This window comes from Mustela putorius, unplaced genomic scaffold (genome assembly GCF_011764305.1).
Source record: "Mustela putorius furo isolate JIRA1106 unplaced genomic scaffold, ASM1176430v1.1 tig00003962_pilon_pilon_pilon, whole genome shotgun sequence".
NCBI lineage: Eukaryota > Metazoa > Chordata > Mammalia > Carnivora > Mustelidae > Mustela > Mustela putorius.
Window position 1 is genome coordinate 14,531,277 of NW_025422106.1, and position 18,569 is coordinate 14,549,845.

At 41.6% G+C, this 18,569-nt stretch overlaps 1 protein-coding gene across 3 annotated transcripts in view; it reads left to right on the forward strand.

The window, feature by feature from the left end:
• USP32 (ubiquitin specific peptidase 32) overlaps window positions 1–12,960 on the forward strand; it is a 238,765-nt gene extending 225,805 nt beyond the window's left edge. For all 3 annotated transcript variants that reach the window (XM_045070181.1, XM_045070182.1, XM_004747234.3), the window contains exons 29-34: window positions 532–652; window positions 5,377–5,568; window positions 7,834–8,122; window positions 9,298–9,722; window positions 10,144–10,236; window positions 10,707–12,960. In XM_045070181.1, the coding sequence (XP_044926116.1) occupies window positions 532–652; window positions 5,377–5,568; window positions 7,834–8,122; window positions 9,298–9,722; window positions 10,144–10,236; window positions 10,707–10,880 (1,294 nt within the window). In that variant the 3' untranslated portion in view covers window positions 10,881–12,960. The remainder of the gene's footprint in view (window positions 1–531; window positions 653–5,376; window positions 5,569–7,833; window positions 8,123–9,297; window positions 9,723–10,143; window positions 10,237–10,706) is intronic.
• Window positions 12,961–18,569: the final 5,609 nt, after the last annotated feature.

An 18,569-nucleotide genomic window follows, 5' to 3' on the forward strand; every position in this document is an offset into this window, starting at 1 on the left:
TTGCAGCTTAGAAAATACCTGAGTACCGAAGTCAGCCTTCAGAGAACTGTAATAGACTTAGCAAACAACCTAAATAGCACTGAAACCTTGGCTTTGTCATGGTCCCTCCCCTCCCATAAAACTTTATATGCATTTATTTAACGTGCCACTTTATGAACAAGGAAATAGGGATTGTTATATCTGATGAGTTATCCTACCTCAGAGCATTAAATAACTAAATTTAGAATTTTCTTACAAGTGTATTATCTCAAATGTCCAATTCCCATGTCATTTATTTGTCATAAAGTCCTCTCATATGGATTAAAAATGGCTGTCCACTGCACTGAAAAAAGAGACTTGAGAAGTGATAAGCATGCTTCCCTGAAATAATAATAATTATATTAATGTATATTCATGCATTGACCAGTCTTAAGTTAGAGGCCCATGACAGACTGTGAACCCAAGAAAGAAAGGGAGAATATTTCTGATAACGAAAATTTAGATTCTTTCATAATGACTCCATCCTTCAGTAGATCATTTTCCTCCCTTTAGATTTTGCAGAGGCTGTAAAATTGATTGTGGGGAAGACAGAGCTTTCATTGGAAATGCCTATATTGCTGTGGATTGGGACCCCACAGCTCTTCACCTCCGCTATCAAACATCACAGGAAAGGGTAAGTATTCAGGGCCACCATAAGATGGTGATTGTGATTTGTGAACATTTTCCCAATTTAACTGTATTATGCCATTTCTGTTTTAGATGATCTAAATCATGAATCAGAAGAATATTCGTTGGTATTCTCTATAGCACTTAATATACTGGCATGGTTACGTGGATGTTTCAGTTTTCCCACTTCTGGAGTTAATTGTATTGGGGCCTTATATTTCAAAAATACTAATAATAAGTAAATCTGGAAACTCTGGGTATAATTAAGATGTTGTATTGTTTGGCCATCACATACCAAGCAAAAAATCTTTCTCTGCCTGTTTATTAATTATTATTGAAGCTGCCACATTTGATAACCACTGTTACTTAGCTCAGAGGCATCCCAGGGCTAGAGGTTCTTAGTGGGCATAGTGGTCAGAAGAATTTTAGGGAAAAGATTGAATGTCTCAAGACTGGACACCTAAGAGAACATCTCAATGGCTATTCTTACACTTGACATTCCTCTACTGGCAGAGCAGTTTTTAAATTTGGAAAATAATACTTCAAAAACAATACTAACTCCATTCCTAAAAATGTTTGCCAAGTATCATTTGAAGGGTAATTTGGCTAGGTAGCTTTTGGATAGAAATATAACGAATCTGATGGAGAAGTAAAAGGAACAGAATCGTGTGAAGAATTGTAGTGGCTTTTACATTTATGTGGCTCTTGATGGAAATTTCCAGTGTACAATCTGAAAAACTCTAGAGGACATCCTGCTTTTAGAAAGAAGGGCCTGCGTGACCTGTTCAGTCTCACCCTATTTCCACTTTCAGTGATGCTCTTAGGATACCACGGAAACCAACTTGCTGTTGAGATATCCTGCCTTGTTAGGGACTGGGGCCACATGACTAATTTCTTTCTTTATAACTTCTCTTCCTACCCATGATTTCTGCGTGTGCTTGGAGAGTCACGTAGACAAAGGAGATCCCTTGGTTTAAATTGACATTTTACCCATATATTTTATCCCAGTGATTCTAGGAATTGATTCTAGGGAAATACTCTGTAATTTGCTGACAGATTCTTCATCTAATATTTTTTAGAATAGTAGGAAAATTTTAAACAACTTGTATTTGTCCCACATTACAGGAATGGCTAAATAAAGCATAGTGTACTAGCTGGATAAAATATTATACAGTCATTGAAAACAGTGATTACCAGGAGTTCTGGAGGGGGTGGTATTTAAAAGATGTATTTATTTGAGAGAGAGCAAGTATATGAAGGAGAGGGAGAGAGAGTCTCAAGCAGACTCCACGCCAACCTCAGAACCCTGCATGGGGCTCAGTCTCATGACCCTGAGATCATGACCTGAGCTGAAACGAAGAATTGGGTGCTTAGCAGGCTACCCAGGTATCCCATTACCAGGGATTTTTTTACTGTCATATATGGGAAGATACTTAACAATGTCATGGTTTTTTTTTTTTTTTTTAAAGCAAGGTATAAAATTGCATATACTGAAAAATCTATTTGATGTAAAGGAATACTATTTAGGAAAAGGACAGAAGAAAATCTGCCAGTATTTTGACAGTGTTTATCTTTGTATTAAGAATATAAAAGGGGGGGGCGCCTGGGTGGCTCAGTGGGTTAAGCCTCTGCCTTCGGCTCAGGTCGTAATCTCGGGGTCCTGGGATCGAGCCCCCCATCGGGCTCTCTGCTAAGTGGGGAGTCTGCTTCCCCCTCTCTCTCTGCCTGCCTCTCTGTCTACTTGTGATCTCTCTCTGTCGAGTAAATAAATAAATAAATTTTTTTAAAGGTTTTTTTTTTTTTTTTTTAATTTATTTATTTGACAGACAGAAATCACAAGTAGGCAGAGAGGCAGGCAGAGAGAGGGGGGGAGGCAGGCTCCCTGCCGAGCAGAGAGCCCGACGCGGGGCTCGATCCCAGGACCCCGAGACCACGACCTGAGCCGAAGGCAGAGGCTCTAACCCACTGAGCCACCCAGGCGCCCCGATAAATAAATTTTTTTAAAAAGGGAATATAAAAGGGGACAGGGTACCTTGAGATGAGACTCTTTCTTTCCCTTTCCCTCTGCCCCTCCCCCCTCACACACTCTCTGTCTCTCTAAATAAATAAATAAATCTTTATAAAATATATCTGTATAAAAGGGGGCGGTACCTGGGTGGCTGAGTTAGCTAAGCGTCCCACTCTTAGTTTCGGCTCAGATTATGATCTCGGTTCAAGCCCTGCATTGAGCTTCACGCTGAGCATGGACCCTACATTTTAAAAAAAGTAAAAGAAGGGGCGCCTGGGTGGCTCAGTTGGTTAAACTTCCACCTTTGGCTCAGGTCATGATCTCGTCCTGGGGTTGAGCCCCACATCAGGCTCTCCGCTCAGCAAGGAGCCTGCTCCCCCAAAACCTCCTGCCTCTCTGACTACTTGTGATCTCTGTCTGTCAAATAAATAAATAAAATCTTTAAAATAAATAAATAAATAAACAAATAAATAAAAGAATATAAAAGGTTCCCTGCCTTTTTATATTTTCCATCTTTTCCAAAATTTCTTTGTAAATGTTTTATTTGGTAAACAGGAAAAAAGGTAATTGCTCTTAGTCTTTTTCTTTTTCACTTGTTTAGACTTCACATTCCTCATTAGGTAGTTCAACTAGATAGCTTCTTATGTCTCCCTCTTTCTAATAGTCTTATCATGTGAGGAAGCCATGACTTTATTCTTTATGTTTTGTGTTAAGGATGAGCTTTCAAGCAGAAGAAGAAAGAGGGTGCCAGTGAGGGATTTAAATTATTCGAATAGTGGTAGAGGATCTGGGAATGGATCCCAAGAGGTAAAAAGGGAATCTTTGTCATTTAGGGAAATTTTATTGATATTGGGGTTTTTTTTAATCAGCCTGTGTCCCCCCTGTCTCCAGTAGCCTGTGTGTTCCATAAGAAATATAACAAATAAAGATCAATATTCATTACTAGCTTCTGCAATTTGTGGTTGTCCATAAAGCATCCCTGATAGAGATAATGTTTCACCAGCTAAGAGAAAAGAGTATTACTGTTTTTCTACTCTGATTCTAGCAACCATGATGCAACATATTTTCTTTTGAAGCATGTCAGTTTTTCTCGAATGACGAGCTCTAAAGATGATGAAAGTTAGTATCAGAAAAGAAGTCAGTAGCCAGATTTCTCATTCTGGAAGAAAAAAACTTTTTTCTAAGTTCCTCTTTTTATAGATCTTTAGAAATGGCTGGTGATGCAATGCTGAAACCATTAACTGCATGGTCAGCCCCAGCATTTGACAGCCTGTGACTAAGCTATTCTCTCGTGTAGGGAAAAAGTCACACATGGCAACCTCTTGTAAACCGAATGTCCTGAGCCATGCCAGATTGTAAGCTAGGGAGCTCAGTATTCCCATCATAAATTCAGGAAGGAAAATAGAAGGGAAGTTGCCTCAGGCAAAGAGAACAAATTTACCTCTGGATGGGGTGAGTAATAAGTTCGGTAAATGGACACGTGTGTGCCCTTTGCAGAAAGAGACACACCTATTGTTGGACTTGGTGTCCAGACTTGGGATGAAAAGATCACTGTATGAAGTCTCACAGTAGCACTTGTAGTCCTGATGCTATGTGTCACCCGCTGTGGTTCTGGGTTGCTGTAAGTGGCTACCAAGAATGGAAGAGGGCAAAATTCTTCCTTTTCTGTTGCATTCTAGGTACCTCCTCCTCTCCTTCTTCCTGATCCCACACTACCTCCAACGCACATACTTGCACACCTGTCCACCTCCGCTCTCTCTCTTACATGTATGTCTTTCTCACTCCAGAACCTAGTGTGCTGGTTAATATGACCAGAGAGGTTTGGGCAGGTAGTAAGGGCCTTCTCAACAAAGTTCAGCACTTTTTGAGACTGCTTTTGCTTTTATTGCCATCTCTTTATTGCTGTCTTAGAGAAAAAGGCCCCAGGAGGCAGGAGACAGATGATACACTTGGTATTCTGATAACTATATGACATGGCACCAGTATGCAAATGAGTTCTATCCTGTGGGGTTTCATGTTCTCATATGTTCCCTTCTATGGTGAGTTTTTCTGTACCCTTTCTGATCTAATCCAGATCTGACATTTGTGTTCCAGTGATATTTCTCCTAGCCTCTGTAAAGCCTGCAGTCTGCTAATAATGTCTTTCTGGTTGAAAATGAATGGCTTAACTTAAACACCCCTGGTTTGAGGGTGAGCGCACATGTAAGCTGTTTTAGGATTTCAAAATTGTAAAATAGAGGTGCAGTAGCTACTGGTCGCATATGGCTGTTGAACACTTAGAGGTGCCTGATTTAAGTTGAGGATTGTAGATTCCAAAGACTTAGTAAAAAAGACTCTAAAATATGTCATCAATAATTCTTGTATTGATCACATGTTGAAATGATACTGTTTTAGATAAAATACATCATTATAATTAAAAAATTGTAAAACAAACAGGCAATTCTTTGTTTTTGTCATCTTGAAGAGTTCAGAGAATATTCAAGAAAAGCTGTTAAGGTCATATAAATAGAAATTTGATCCAGGACGTTATTGATGTGATTTTGGAAGTAAATGTACAAACACTGCATTTGCTCAGACTCATTTGAGTCATGTTTTCTTTCTCCTCATGTAGAATAAAATGAAAATCAGTCACCTAACAGATGATGCCTAGCCATGGGACCATTTTAAACTCCCTTCTTCCCTCCCACCCCTTCTGCCATTCCTTTTGTCCCCTCCATCTGCAGGTTGTCGATGAGCATGAAAGTGTGGAACAGAGTCGGCGAGCACAAGCTGAGCCCATCAACCTGGACAGCTGTCTCCGTGCTTTCACCAGTGAGGAGGAGCTAGGGGAAAATGAGATGTACTACTGTTCCAAGTGTAAGACCCACTGCTTGGCAACCAAGAAGCTGGATCTCTGGAGGCTTCCCCCCATCCTGGTATGTTACAGCCCTACCTCTGAGAGCACAGGAGCCTGGCATAAAGGAAGGAAGTCATGCACAAATAGGAATTTTATGACTTTAGAGAATAAAAAGACCTTTCCTGTGACAGTGTTCAAAACACTTTGGCTATGCAAGGTTTATGTGTTGCACCCAGATTAATTGTTCTGCACATATTATTACTGCCAGTTCCTGCTATGAAGGAGCATACAGACTAGAAGGAGAGAGAAGTCAAACAGATCATTAACTATAGTTCCATGTAGTATGTGAGAAACGCCGCAGGTTGTGCCTCCTGGTGAATTAACGCCGCAGGTTGTGCCTCCTGGTGAATTCGAACTTCAGGAGAAGGTGAAAGCACTTCTGGGTGTAGAGAGAGAAGCTTAGGCCCTTCCCTAGAAGAGCAGCTGAGCCCGATCTCCGGTCCCACTGTGTTTGGTCGCCTGGCCACAGCACAAGCACACAGGTGCACTGGGGCCTGTGTCTTCTTGTACGTGTCATTTACTACTTCTGCCTTTTGCCTCATAGAGAAGATGCTTCTGTTGCTTGTCAGGAGAGTTTGAAGTGCCAGATCTTCACATCCATTTAAGGAAGTGTTTTTCCTTAAGGATGGAAGTATATCAAATGTGACTGTAAGGCACCGGTATATTTTAACCAGACCTTGTGTGTATTTTTTTCTTCATGTCTTCTTCCTACCACTCTGTGAGTCTGCAAATGTGGGTTTTCTTTCCTTGGACCAGAACAACTTCAGAGGAAAAGATGGAACAGGAAATTAATAACATAAATTAGCTAGCTCCAGTGTTGGGAACTCTGGGAAGAGAGGAAAAGGGCAGGGGGGAGGCTTGGGAGAGGTAGGTGGGAAGGGAGAAAGTTCATTTTTAACTGAGGTGTAATTAGCATGAAATTAAATGCATAGATTTTAAATGTCTAGTTTGGGAAGTTTTGTGGGTTTTTTAAAGATTTTATTTATTTATTTGACAGAGACACATTGAGAGAGGGAATACAAGCAGGGGATGTAGGAGAGGGAGAAGCAATGTGGGGCTCAATCCTAGGACCCTGGGATCATGACCTGAGCTGAAGCAGATGCTTAATGACTGAGCCACCCAGGCACCCCCAGTTTGAGGAGTTTTGATAATTATATATACGTGTATAATAATCACATAGAACATATGCAGTAAAGGCATTTATATAAAAACTATGTTTTTGATGTCTTTAAAGACATATATTTAAAGAATATATGTTACATTGAGAGTTTGTTGGGCTTCTGTAGATCCATATGCCAGTATATGGAAGGGCTTCTCTTTATATAGACAATAAATTGTTAGCATTAACTAACATTTAGGGTAGAGGTAGCCACTCAAAAGATTGTGCCCACACTAGGTTGTATAATAAACTGTGTAAGATTAGAGGAATTTGTTGCTCTTGAAAAAGAAAAGCAAAGCCACAAAGGAAAAGGGAGATTCTTATGCTTTTTAGGACAGTGAAACTCCCTGGTAATAACTAAAGGATATGGTAAGAAATGAGAGGCCTCCTACTGGAGATTGGGTAAGTTTCATCCATTTTTCTTCAAAACATTTAGTATAGTCTTTTGTCTTCATGACAGAAGTATATTTGTGATGGGGTCTTCTCTGATGCTTGAAAAAGGGAAACGTCAGTTTGGGTCACAGGCCTAGGAAGCAAGGGAAGACATGCAAATATGGGCCCTTACGATGTTGCAGAAATTTGGGGAGAATTTAGGATATGCACAGGGTATGAAATATGGAGATTGTCATGTTAGCTATGTATCTAAAGGCCAGTAGCCCCACTGATAACTGAGAGAGAGAGAGAGGAGGAAGCAGACTCGCTGCAGAGCAGAGAGCCTGATGTGGGGCTCGATCCCAGGACCCTGAGATCACGACCCAAGCCGAAGGCAGAGGCTGTAACCCACTGAGCCAGGGTGCCCCAGACTTGGGGTTTTATTTTTTTTTTTTTTTTTTTTTTTTTTTTTTTTTTTTTTATTTTTTAAAGATTTTATTTATTTATTTGACAGACAGAGATCACAAGTAGGCAGAGAGACAGGCAGAGAGAGAGAGAGAGGGAAGCAGGCTCCCCGCTGAGCAGAGAGCCCGATGCGGGGCTCGATCCCAGGACCCTGAGATCATGACCTGAGCCGAAGGCAGCGGCTTAACCCACTGAGCCACCCAGGCGCCCCCAGACTTGGGGTTTTAAATGTAATTTTGTATCTTCTGAACCCTTTAATGTAATTTTTTTCTGCCTTTGCTTCTCCAGATTATTCACCTTAAACGATTTCAGTTTGTAAACGGCCGATGGATAAAATCACAGAAAATTGTTAAATTTCCTCGTGAAAGTTTTGACCCTAGTGCTTTTTTGGTACCAAGAGACCCGGCTCTCTGTCAGCGTAAACCACTCACACCCCAGGGGGACGACCTCTCCGAGCCCAGGGTTCCAGGAGGAGATGTGAAGAAAGTGGACGCTCTGAATTCAGCTGGCGAAGAGGATGTCCTCCTGAGCAAGAGCCCATCTTCACTCAGCGCAAACATCGTCAGTAGCCCTAAGGGTGAGGAAGCCTGGGGGACTCACAGCACCCAGATCTCACCCTCAGAGGGGCTTTCCTGGGACCCCTGTAGGCTTCATGTTTCCCTCTGCCTTCCACTTTGGAGCTTGATGAGGTAGAAAGAACCCACCTGGAGTCAGACCTATCTAGGTTTGAGTCACCTGTGTGACTTTTAGCAAGAGATACAGCCTCCCCAAATTTGTTTTCTCATTCATAAAAGTTCCCAGAGTCTAAGGATTTGTTTCATCAGGAGCGAAGCACCATATATGCCTAATATCTCTGGTGATCATGAATGATAGTTGTCATCCTTGTTCCTACAGCAAAGGTTCTCACGGTGTAGTCTGGGAACCCCTAGAGGGCCTGGAAGAGCAGAATGATTGTCATAAAAACTACTGAGTCAGTATTCACCTTTTCAGCTTTTGTTCCCCAAATGTGTAGTCGAGTCAGAGCCACCATGATATGTGATGATACATTAGTGAAATATGTGCTTATGTATTATATTTTTTAATTCCTCAGTTTTCGTTTCTAATATGATTAATACTGATAGATATAACCCACATAAACAAAAGTTCTACAGGTCTTCAGCAATTTTTGAGAGTATATAAGGAGGTGAGGGAGGCTGTGACCAAAAAGTTTGAGACCCACTAACTTATGAGATTGTTGTGAGAGGTGGAGATAGTAGAGAGAGTTCCCAGTACTGTGCCTAGCAATAGGAGGTGCTTAATAATTGGTGATCATGTTCTTTAATCTAATGTAACGAAGGAGGATATGTATTTGTACTATGTCTTAGTCTCCTTGTCTGTTTTGACCTGAATCTGACCTGTTAATCTTTCTACTGTTTGTCTTTATTTTATTTTATTTTATTTATTTTATTTTAAATCTAGTATAGTTGATAAACAGTGTTTTATTAGTCTCGTGTACATCTTTCATTTTTATCTCTCTGCTCTTTTTAAGTCCCTACATGGTACTTTACATGCTGCCTGTGGGAGCTTGGCCTGAGGAAGACAAGAATGTAACTTACTGACTACATAATAGGAATAAAAAGTAGCTGGTCAGAGCACCCCTGTATTTGCCTTTATGTGTACACTTGTGAAGTTGGCTTCAAAATTAGCATTTGGTGGCTGGTTAAACTTGTGACATTTGGATTTATGAATCTTTTCCTTCTCTTCTTTTCACAGGTTCACCTTCTTCAACAAGAAAAAGCGGAACTAGCTGTCCCTCCAGCAAAAATAGCAGCCCTAACAGTAGCCCTAGGACTTTAGGGAGGAGCAAAGGGAGGCTCCGGTTACCCCAGATCGGCAGCAAAAATAAACTGTCAAGTAGTAAGGAGAACTTGGATGCCAGCAAAGAGAATGGGGCTGGACAAGTTTGTGAGCTGGCTGATGCCTTGAGCCGAGGGCACATGCTGGGGGGCAGCCAGACTGAGCTGGTCACCCCTCAGGACCATGAAGTAGCTCTGGCCAATGGATTTCTTTATGAGCATGAGGCATGTGGCAATGGCTACAGCAATGGTCAGCTTGAAAACCACAGTGAAGAAGACAGCACTGATGACCAAAGAGAAGATGTTCATGTGAAGCCTATTTATAATCTGTATGCAATTTCGGTAAGTGGTGTGTTACATGGTTTGCAGAATGATTGGCATTTCTCTGTGGTTCACTCATCTTCCTTCATCAGTCATTTTTTTCAGGGCCTGCTTATTGGCTAGGCATTGAACTTGGTGATAGACAAAGTTAGCAGGGGATAATCACGTAATCATAATTGGAGTCACGGGTTCAAGACATTCACGGTTATGTACACTTAAGGAATTTTTGCCTTTCAAAAAATAGTTACAACTATAATATGGTAGGATTTGGAGCTTTTAAATTTTGACTCTTCTATTTTGTTTTTAGAAAATGGTAGGTGATTCCAAAACATTTTTCTTAATCACTTAAGTGATTGGTGTTTTCCTGATTGGGTTCTGGTACCACGCCCTGGCCAGACTGCTGTTAACTACTAACATATGTCTGCTTTCTTCTCTCTTGCAGTGCCATTCAGGAATTCTGGGCGGGGGCCATTATGTCACTTATGCCAAAAACCCAAACAGCAAGTGGTACTGTTATAATGACAGCAGCTGTAAGGTAAATATCCCCAGTCTTTGAATAAAAGAAGCAGAAATGTCAACAGATCTAGGGGACATTTGTTTAAATAATGGACTTTGTCCCAAACAGGAAATAAATCTAGTTAGAGTCAGTATATACGTGCCTTCAGTATTAAAGGAGCAAAAGTGATGTGCAGAGTAGAGAATGAAAACATGAATGGTGAGGAAAAAGAAGGTATTGGTTAATGAGAAAAAGTTCTTATCTTTTGAGCTATTAGGATGTGATGGGTTTTTGTTATTCTTTTGTCAATGGTCATAATATTTTCCCCAAAGCAAACATTGAGAATAATAGGACTTATGTTAGGGCCAGTGTCAGGCAGCCACAATATCAAATTGATTGGAAGCAGTCTGGCTTAGTAATTAAAGAGGGTTGGTGCTCCCTTCCCTAGCTAGGATTAAGAGCCTGCATAGGGACGGCTTTTTTATTAAAGGCTTTTCTTGCCCCTTCAGGAGCTTCACCCTGATGAAATTGACACCGACTCTGCCTACATCCTTTTCTATGAGCAGCAGGGCATAGACTATGCACAATTTCTGCCAAAGATCGATGGCAAAAAGATGGCAGACACGAGCAGCATGGATGAAGACTTTGAGTCCGATTACAAAAAGTACTGTGTGTTACAGTAGAGCTGCTGCTCTGGCTGCTAGACAGGCTGGTGGGGAGGGAGACGGCGCCCTGAAGCTGACATTTGGCAGAAGCGTCGCTGAAAGGCAAGCTAAATGTAGTTATTTTATCCTGTGACCCTGAAGCACAAAATAAAAATCCTAATTAAAATAGCAGTTAACATAACAGTAGTAATACTTTGGTTTGGAAGTGTCTCACACAAGCTCTCTGGTAGAGAACTTTTCAGGCAGAGCCCACCATTAGCCTGTAAACAAAAGGGTTTGGCACCAGCCACCTGGGACCAAATAAGAACTAAATTGTGCTTGTCCAGATATAAACAAACATGTAGTGAGTGTAGAGTTTACCAATAACCATAACAAAATGCTAAGAATTTCCTTGGAGTCAAAGTCAGACAAAAAATTGCAGTGTTGTCTGGGGACGACATGATATGCTACCTCCTTTTTCCTGAAGTTTTATTCCATTATATTGACAAGATGGAGAAAGCAAGATTAGAAGGTGTGCAAAGGATTCTTCTGGCACGGACACAATGTTTTTCTATTTATTTTTTTAAACTATTTCCCCTCCTCTTTCTATGCCTTTCTTGCTTTTCGTTTCTGTTGCTGTGTTCGTGTTTGAGACACAACCAGTCATTCGTGGCAGAGGCATATAGAAGTGGTCAGTTCGGAAGGGAGACTCTCTTAAGAGCTGTGTGCCTTCTACCCAGGGCCGTGGTCAGAGACCCTGTAGGGGAGAAAAAGCATCCTGGGAAACCCAGCTAAAGTAGCCCTGCATTTAGAGGTGTCTTACCTTGAGGACACTTAAAGTATCCTCAGAAATGGACCCCCACCCATGCTGAAGCGCGGTAGAGTAGTTGTGCCAATATTTGCACCATCTCTCATGCCCACATTGCACAAGAGCTTCTGAGAAGGAAAGTGACATCAAAGGTAGATGGTGTTTTACAACTAGGGGCTGTTTGTTCTTTTTTCTTTGTTTTGCACTTTAAAGAAAGAATACATGCAAATGAACTTTTTAAAACATGTTCATATTTGATGGCTGTAAGGGCTATAAATTAACTTGAATAGGGGGTATTTTGCCCCATCATATTAAACTTAAAAAAACAAAACTCATCCCAGGCACTGATAGTGTATATTTTTAATTTAATTGGTGGGTTTAGGAAGCAAGCTTTTATTTTGTTTGTATTGTCCTTCTGTGTGTGTGTGTGTGTCTTTTTTTTCTTTCTTTTAATAATTTCACCGTAGTGGTCATCAAAAGTTATGTTTCTTTGCTCGCTTAATTTTTTTTTCTCTGATAATTCAAAACTGGAACAAAAGTATAAATGTTATTTATTTTAAGCATCATTTTTTCCCCTGTGTTGTTTTTAAATATATATGAAGTAAATATTTACCCTTTTCCCCAGTCTTTTTTCATTCATCTGGACCTTGGAAGTGACTCTCATTAATAGTCAGATTTCATTAACTTCCCTTCCTCACAGATAGTAGGTACCAATGTAATTGAGCATTTGTGTTCTGATATCTGAGGCCGGTTATTATCCAGTTCTTCTCAGAGCATTTGGAAAGGTTGTTTTAAATGGATATGTAAGTTGAACCCCTATTCAGAAAAAGACTGTAATTACAAGTAAGAGGAAATGGCCTAAATGGTAAATATGATGAAGTCAGACAAAATGCAGGCTTTATAGTTCATGATTTCAGTATATAAAAATCTGTCCATTTCTACCTGGACAAGTCCCATGAAAAAGTGGAAGATTTAAAATAATTTCCTTACAGATGTTTTATTTAAGCAGGTAGCACAATCTACTAATGTTGTTTGATCTGTGTTTGTTATATTGGTTGTAATTAATTTTTTAATTCATGACTAGCAGAAAATTTATTAACTATTAACTACATTCACCTTGTAAATTACTGTATAAAACTTGTTGACAATGCACTGACTTTAGAAAGATGTTAATGTACATAAATAGAGTGTAAATAAAATAGTGTTGATGTACTGAAATATGAACTGTATAAAAAAGTATTGGTAATTGTATATGGAGTGTACCTGTTTATCTGTAACTATTATCCAAACAAATTAAATACTGTGGATGCATCTTTGTGCTGTTTTTCCTCTATACAAGTAAACACCGGAAAAGTCAGATTTTTCAGTCTTTCTCTCTGTAACCCTGTTTAATTCTCCTACTTGAATAATACCTACCTGACAATAGAGTGGATTCTCCATCTCTGAAAGAGCCAAGAATGGAAACCATTGAAGGTAGAACAAGATCCCTGCTGTGACCAGGTGCTCACATCCCTAATTAGGACATTGTTTGAAAGGCACTGGTGTGGGGGAAGAGGGTGTGTATGAGATCTAGTGGTGAAGGGAGACCTGATGAAGGAGATCTTAACAGTAGTTTTCTTGAAAATCTTCAAGAGATAAGGTGAAGAGGTAGACTTACCATTGAATAATGCCTCAAATTATCCTGGCTTTCTAGGGGGCGCTGTGAAACCAGGGATATCGCTGGGTTGTCTCTTTGGGAGGTCACCAAGGAAGCAGTTGGCCCTGGGTCCTTCACCCTTAGTCCCTCTTTGTTTATCTTTAAAAATAGAATGCCTACCTCTCAGCCTTATCTTAAAGTAAATGAAGTATATAAAAGTCTGTGAGTTCCTTGGTAAATGCTCAATGAACGTGGACTCTTACCCTGTGAAATTCAATCATGTTTTGGCAAGAGGTTTTTTTTACTCTTGCTATTCTAATACTAAAAGAATTTAATAGCTCTTTGATCAAATTCTCAAAAACAGGAATACACATTAAAAATGTAATAGAATGAAACATGTTGAATCATCAGCAGAGGTAGCTTGTTTAAGGAAAGGAAAAAAAAGAATCCAGAAAGTCATCGAAAATAGGGCTCCTGGGTGGCTCAGTTAAGAGTCTGCCTTCGGCTCAGGTCATGATCTCGGGGTCCTGGGATTGAGCCCCATGTCTTCAGGCTCTCTGCTCAGCAGGGAGTCATCTTCTCCCTTTCACTCTCCCTCTGTGCTCACCACCCCCCCAAACAAATGTCTCTTAAAAAATCAATCAATCAGTCAATCAATCACAGCTCCTAAAGCGTAGTCTGTGTCTCTGGCTCTTTAAATGACAATCTTTTAAAAAATATTTTATTTATTTACTTGACAGAGAAGCAGAGGGAGAGGGAGAGGGAGAAGCAGACCTGAGCAGGGACCCCTGTTTCAGGACTCGATCCCAGAACCCTGGGATCATGACTTGAGCTGAAGGCAGATGCTTAACCCACTGAGCCACCCAGGTACCCTACAGGACAACCTTGAAATGAACCAGCCTGTGGAGATGGGTAAGCATTTTGTTTCTAGCTTCTGCATGGCCCTTAATAAATTGGGAGGTGTTTGGCCTCCCAGCCTCTCTGGCTGAGGGTAGCATTTCTACATGCAATCTCCCTATCACTTGGTGGCTTTGCTTCCTGTGGGCTCCTTTCGTAATTGTAGACATAGTTGAATTGAAGAAAATTGACGAATTGCCACATTTCGTCCCAACTATTTTAAGGGTTGCATATAGGATTTTACTAGTCCAGAACCAGAATGTGTAGCTTAGGGAACAGAGGATCCTAGTTTCCATGACGATGTACCAGCAGGTTCCTTAGTATTGACATCACAAAGTCAGAAGTGCACACACCCACCCCTATGATCAGAAACTCATGCAAGACAGTACAAATAAAAAGAGGATGTCTTTAGGTTTGCCAAACTTCCTGAGCAATGAAAAGCAAGACCGTAAATAAGAGTGCAAGAATTGCAAACTCCAAGGCCTGTAAGGCCTTGGTTTCAGAACAAAGTATAAGAGAAACAGGTTCAGCCATGGATGAGAATGGGGAGTATTAGGGACTATGGTGGGTTCTAGGGCACACATCCATTGGAAAGTTCCATTTGATTGTTGCCTTGCAGGAAGGTGGGCCCCCGTGATACCATATCTTCTTTTTTAACCCCTAAAGAGAAATCAATAACCCAGATTTTAATACAAAATACCCAATTTAGAAATGTTAAAATTTTTTTAAAAATTTTTAAACATTGTAGTGTTCACATAAAGCCTATCTGCAAACTAGATACAAGCCACCAGTCTATGCCCTCTGGCAAATGGAGAGGTTATGGACTTAGAGCCCATTAAATCAAAAGTCAGGTTGTAGCTCAGCTAGTTCAACCTCTGTGCACTGAAAAGTCCTTTAGATGCTCAGATTCTCATACCTAGGGAACACCATTTTACTTCAGAAGGTTACTATAAGGAGTAGATTATGGATCTAAATAGGCACAGAATTGACACTTATTAAGTACTCAAATAACTATTCTTTCCTCATTTAGGGAAACAGAACAGAAGTATAATACAAGCGTAATGTTATGATCAAGTTCATTCCCTGTCCAGAGGCATGTAGCTTACGACATGGAAGCACATTCTAGGTACAGAGCTCTGTGCCAGGCTCTCTGGGGCAGCAGTTCCCAACCTGGCAATTTGTCAGGATCATCAAAATCAACCAGGAGCTTGGGGTACCTGGGTGGCTGAGCTGAAGCCTCTGTCTTCAGCTCAGGTCATGATCTCAGGGTCCTGGGATCAAGCCCCCGAGTCAGGCTCTCTCTCCGCTCAGCAGGGAGCCTGCTGCCCCCTGCCCCCCGCCTGCCTCTCTGCCTACTTGTGGTCTCTCTTTGTCAAATAAATAAGTAAATCTTTTAAAAATTTTTTTAAAAAATCAACTAGGAGCTTGTTACAAGTGTTGATTCCAGGGTCCCCATCCATCACTGTCATGTTAAACCTGTATTCTGTACGTCTGCACTCAGATTTATGAGATCTTCCGTGCAGTCCAAGAATCTGCATTTTAATCAGTTCCTAAGGGCAAATATTTTACAGCCAGTTCACACTGGTCTTCAGGTTGGTCATTTATGGAAACCACTGCTCCAGGAAAGGAGTAATGATTCAGTCTAATTAGGGAATGATGATATGCATATGCACACATGCAAGGAGCAGTGGTAGTAATTAACCAAAGCTCTCTAGATATAATTGTCTTTGATGAGGTGCTGGCTGAGGGCACTTAGATAGTAGGCTGTTGACAAAGTACTTAGGGAAAGCCAAATGGGAGAGGGGAGTGAGCTGTGCCATGAAGCAAGATCAGGACTTTATCAGAAGCGTGCAGAAGAGTCTGGCAATCTAAGCAGGCAAAGGAGCAGAGTTGTGTAGCCCTGTTTGGAATGAGCTGAAAGTGCATGAAGAATATGGTGGAAGGTAACAAGCAGGCAGAAACCATGTTGTGAAGGTCTTCAAAGGTCAGGCCCATTCTAAGAAGTGTTTCACGTTGCCAAGTATTTTCGTATGGTTGCAACATATTTTATACGTTTTTTTCTAAGTTTTTAAATTTATTTATTATTAGAGCAGAAGCAGGTAGAGCGGTAGGCAGAGGGAGAAGCAGGCTCCCCGCTGAACAGGGAGTTGGATGCGGGGCTCGACCTAGACCATGACCTGAGCTGAAGGCAGACGCTTAATGATGACTAAACCACCCAGATGCCCCTTCTTGTGGTTTCCATAAGTGCACAGTACATCTAGACCATTTTATTGTCAACAAGTTTTTGTTTGCTGTCATTTAACTTTCTCTTTTTCATACACACAATCCCCATTTGCTGAAATTTCTGTTGATAATAGACTTTGAACCTTACCATGAGCCCAAGAGGAATGCAGAAGGGTGCTGGGCTGAAAGTGCTCCAATAAAATCAAAGTAAGTGGAGGAAAAAGAAAAAAAGAGTCGGGCAGGAGATGGTAGAAAAACTTGGAAGGGCTTTGGAAAGGAAGAAGGCAAGTGGGAGAGAGTGTGGCCCAGAGAATGGAGGAAAGGAGGCCCAGAAAGGAGAGTGAGCTGTTGGGGCATCTAAAGCTTTGGGGAATCACGGAGGCAGGCTTCTTTAGTTCTCTACAGCAGGATCCTCCGCTATTAATGGCTGAACCCTAGTGTTCACTGGGATTGTAGGTCGAATAGAGGGGCAGGAACTTCCATATTGGTGATCAGCAGAGAGCCTCCGGGAATGCATCAGGAGATGCCTATGGTTGTCAGAGGCTGCTGTAGCCTCAAGTTCAGGGCAGTCATCTTAGCTGCCACCACAGAAAGCAATGGACTAGAGATCTAGTCCGTAGTGTTTTTAATGCTCCTTGAAGAATTGTATGACCTTGAGCAGATCACTTGTCTCCTCTGCACCTCAGTCCCCTTCGTGAATAATGAAGGGGTTGCATTAAGTCAGTGGTCTCCAGCTTTTAGTTTGAAACCACATTGGGACTGGACCCTTCCAACTCCATTTGCTCTGAAGGACTGGTGGCTCGAGCAGATGAGTTGGAGTTGCTCGGATTGAAGTGAGGGTGGGAGATGGGGTGCTGCTTGAACAACCTTTGAGGGATCAGATGTGCATTAAAGCACCCTTTGACCTCTAAGCATATAGGAAGTTGTCCTGCAGGGCCTGAGGAAGTCCCAGAGGATTGTCCCAAGACACAGGAGAAATTCTCATTTGGTCTGCTGGAAATCACTGGCCTCAGGATGGACCTTTCTGAAGCTATTTTGTTATCCTCAGGACATCTGGGGAGGGAAGAAAAGAGAGCCAACAACTAGAGAGAGTGAGTGCCTGCCTCCTTCCCTACCACAGGTAACAGGCAGCTTGGAGCCCCTGGGGCTGGCCAGCTACAGGAAGCCAGCCCCAGGGCCTGTGACCTTCCACTGTGTCAGCTGGAGAAAGTTGCTGCTGCCACTCCTTGTTTGCAGAGCTCCCTGTGCTTGGAACTCTGAATAAACATCCTCACCTTCTGGGAGGGGTGGGGAAGAGGAGTTTATTGCTCATCCATCAAGCGTGTTCTGAGCACCTGTTGTAGGGCACGAAGGATAGGCCTGCACTTGGAAGCGGAAGACGCGTTCAAGGGGCACTTAGACATTCAGTGGCTATCCACCATTGACCAGATCCCATGCTGTGCACATCTTGTTCATTATTAAACGCCCACCACATGAGGGATGCAATATCACCCCTTCTTATGGTTGAGGAAACTGAGACTCAATAAAATTAAGTCTCTCGTCCAAAGTGTCACACAGATGGAACGTTTCTGAGCTGAATTCAAACCCAGATTTATCTGGCTGCTTCTATACCACCTCACTGCTGCCTCAGCTGGAGTCTGTGATCTACCACTTAGCAACCTCTGGCAAGATGGTGAAGACCCACCCCTTGGCCGCCTTTTTTTTTTTTTTTAAGTAACTGACTACGCAAATATACAGCTCAGAAATGGCTAGATGCATTGGGCAAGGTATGCAGGAAAGGCTGTGGAGCTTTCATGCCCTTTCAGGCACACCACTCTCCTCACGTCTCCCCATGCTCACCAACCCAGCTCTCTGAACAACCCCCGTGGGCTTCTTTGACAAGAGATGAGGGTCTGACGACATTACAGTGTTGTGGTAAGCACTGAAAGAGAAAGTGATAGGGAGCCTGGGTAGCTCAGAAGAGCACCTGACTCTTGATCTTGGGTTCATGAGTTCAAGCCCCACATTAGATGTAGAGATTACTTAAGTAAATAAATAAAAAAAAAAGTGAACATGAAACCCTTTTACAACTGATATCACTTATGCAAATATGAAATATTATTGTTACATAAGGGGAGGAAGTAGGTGTCCTAAAAACAGCCTCCTCCCTTTGTTTCTGGAAGAT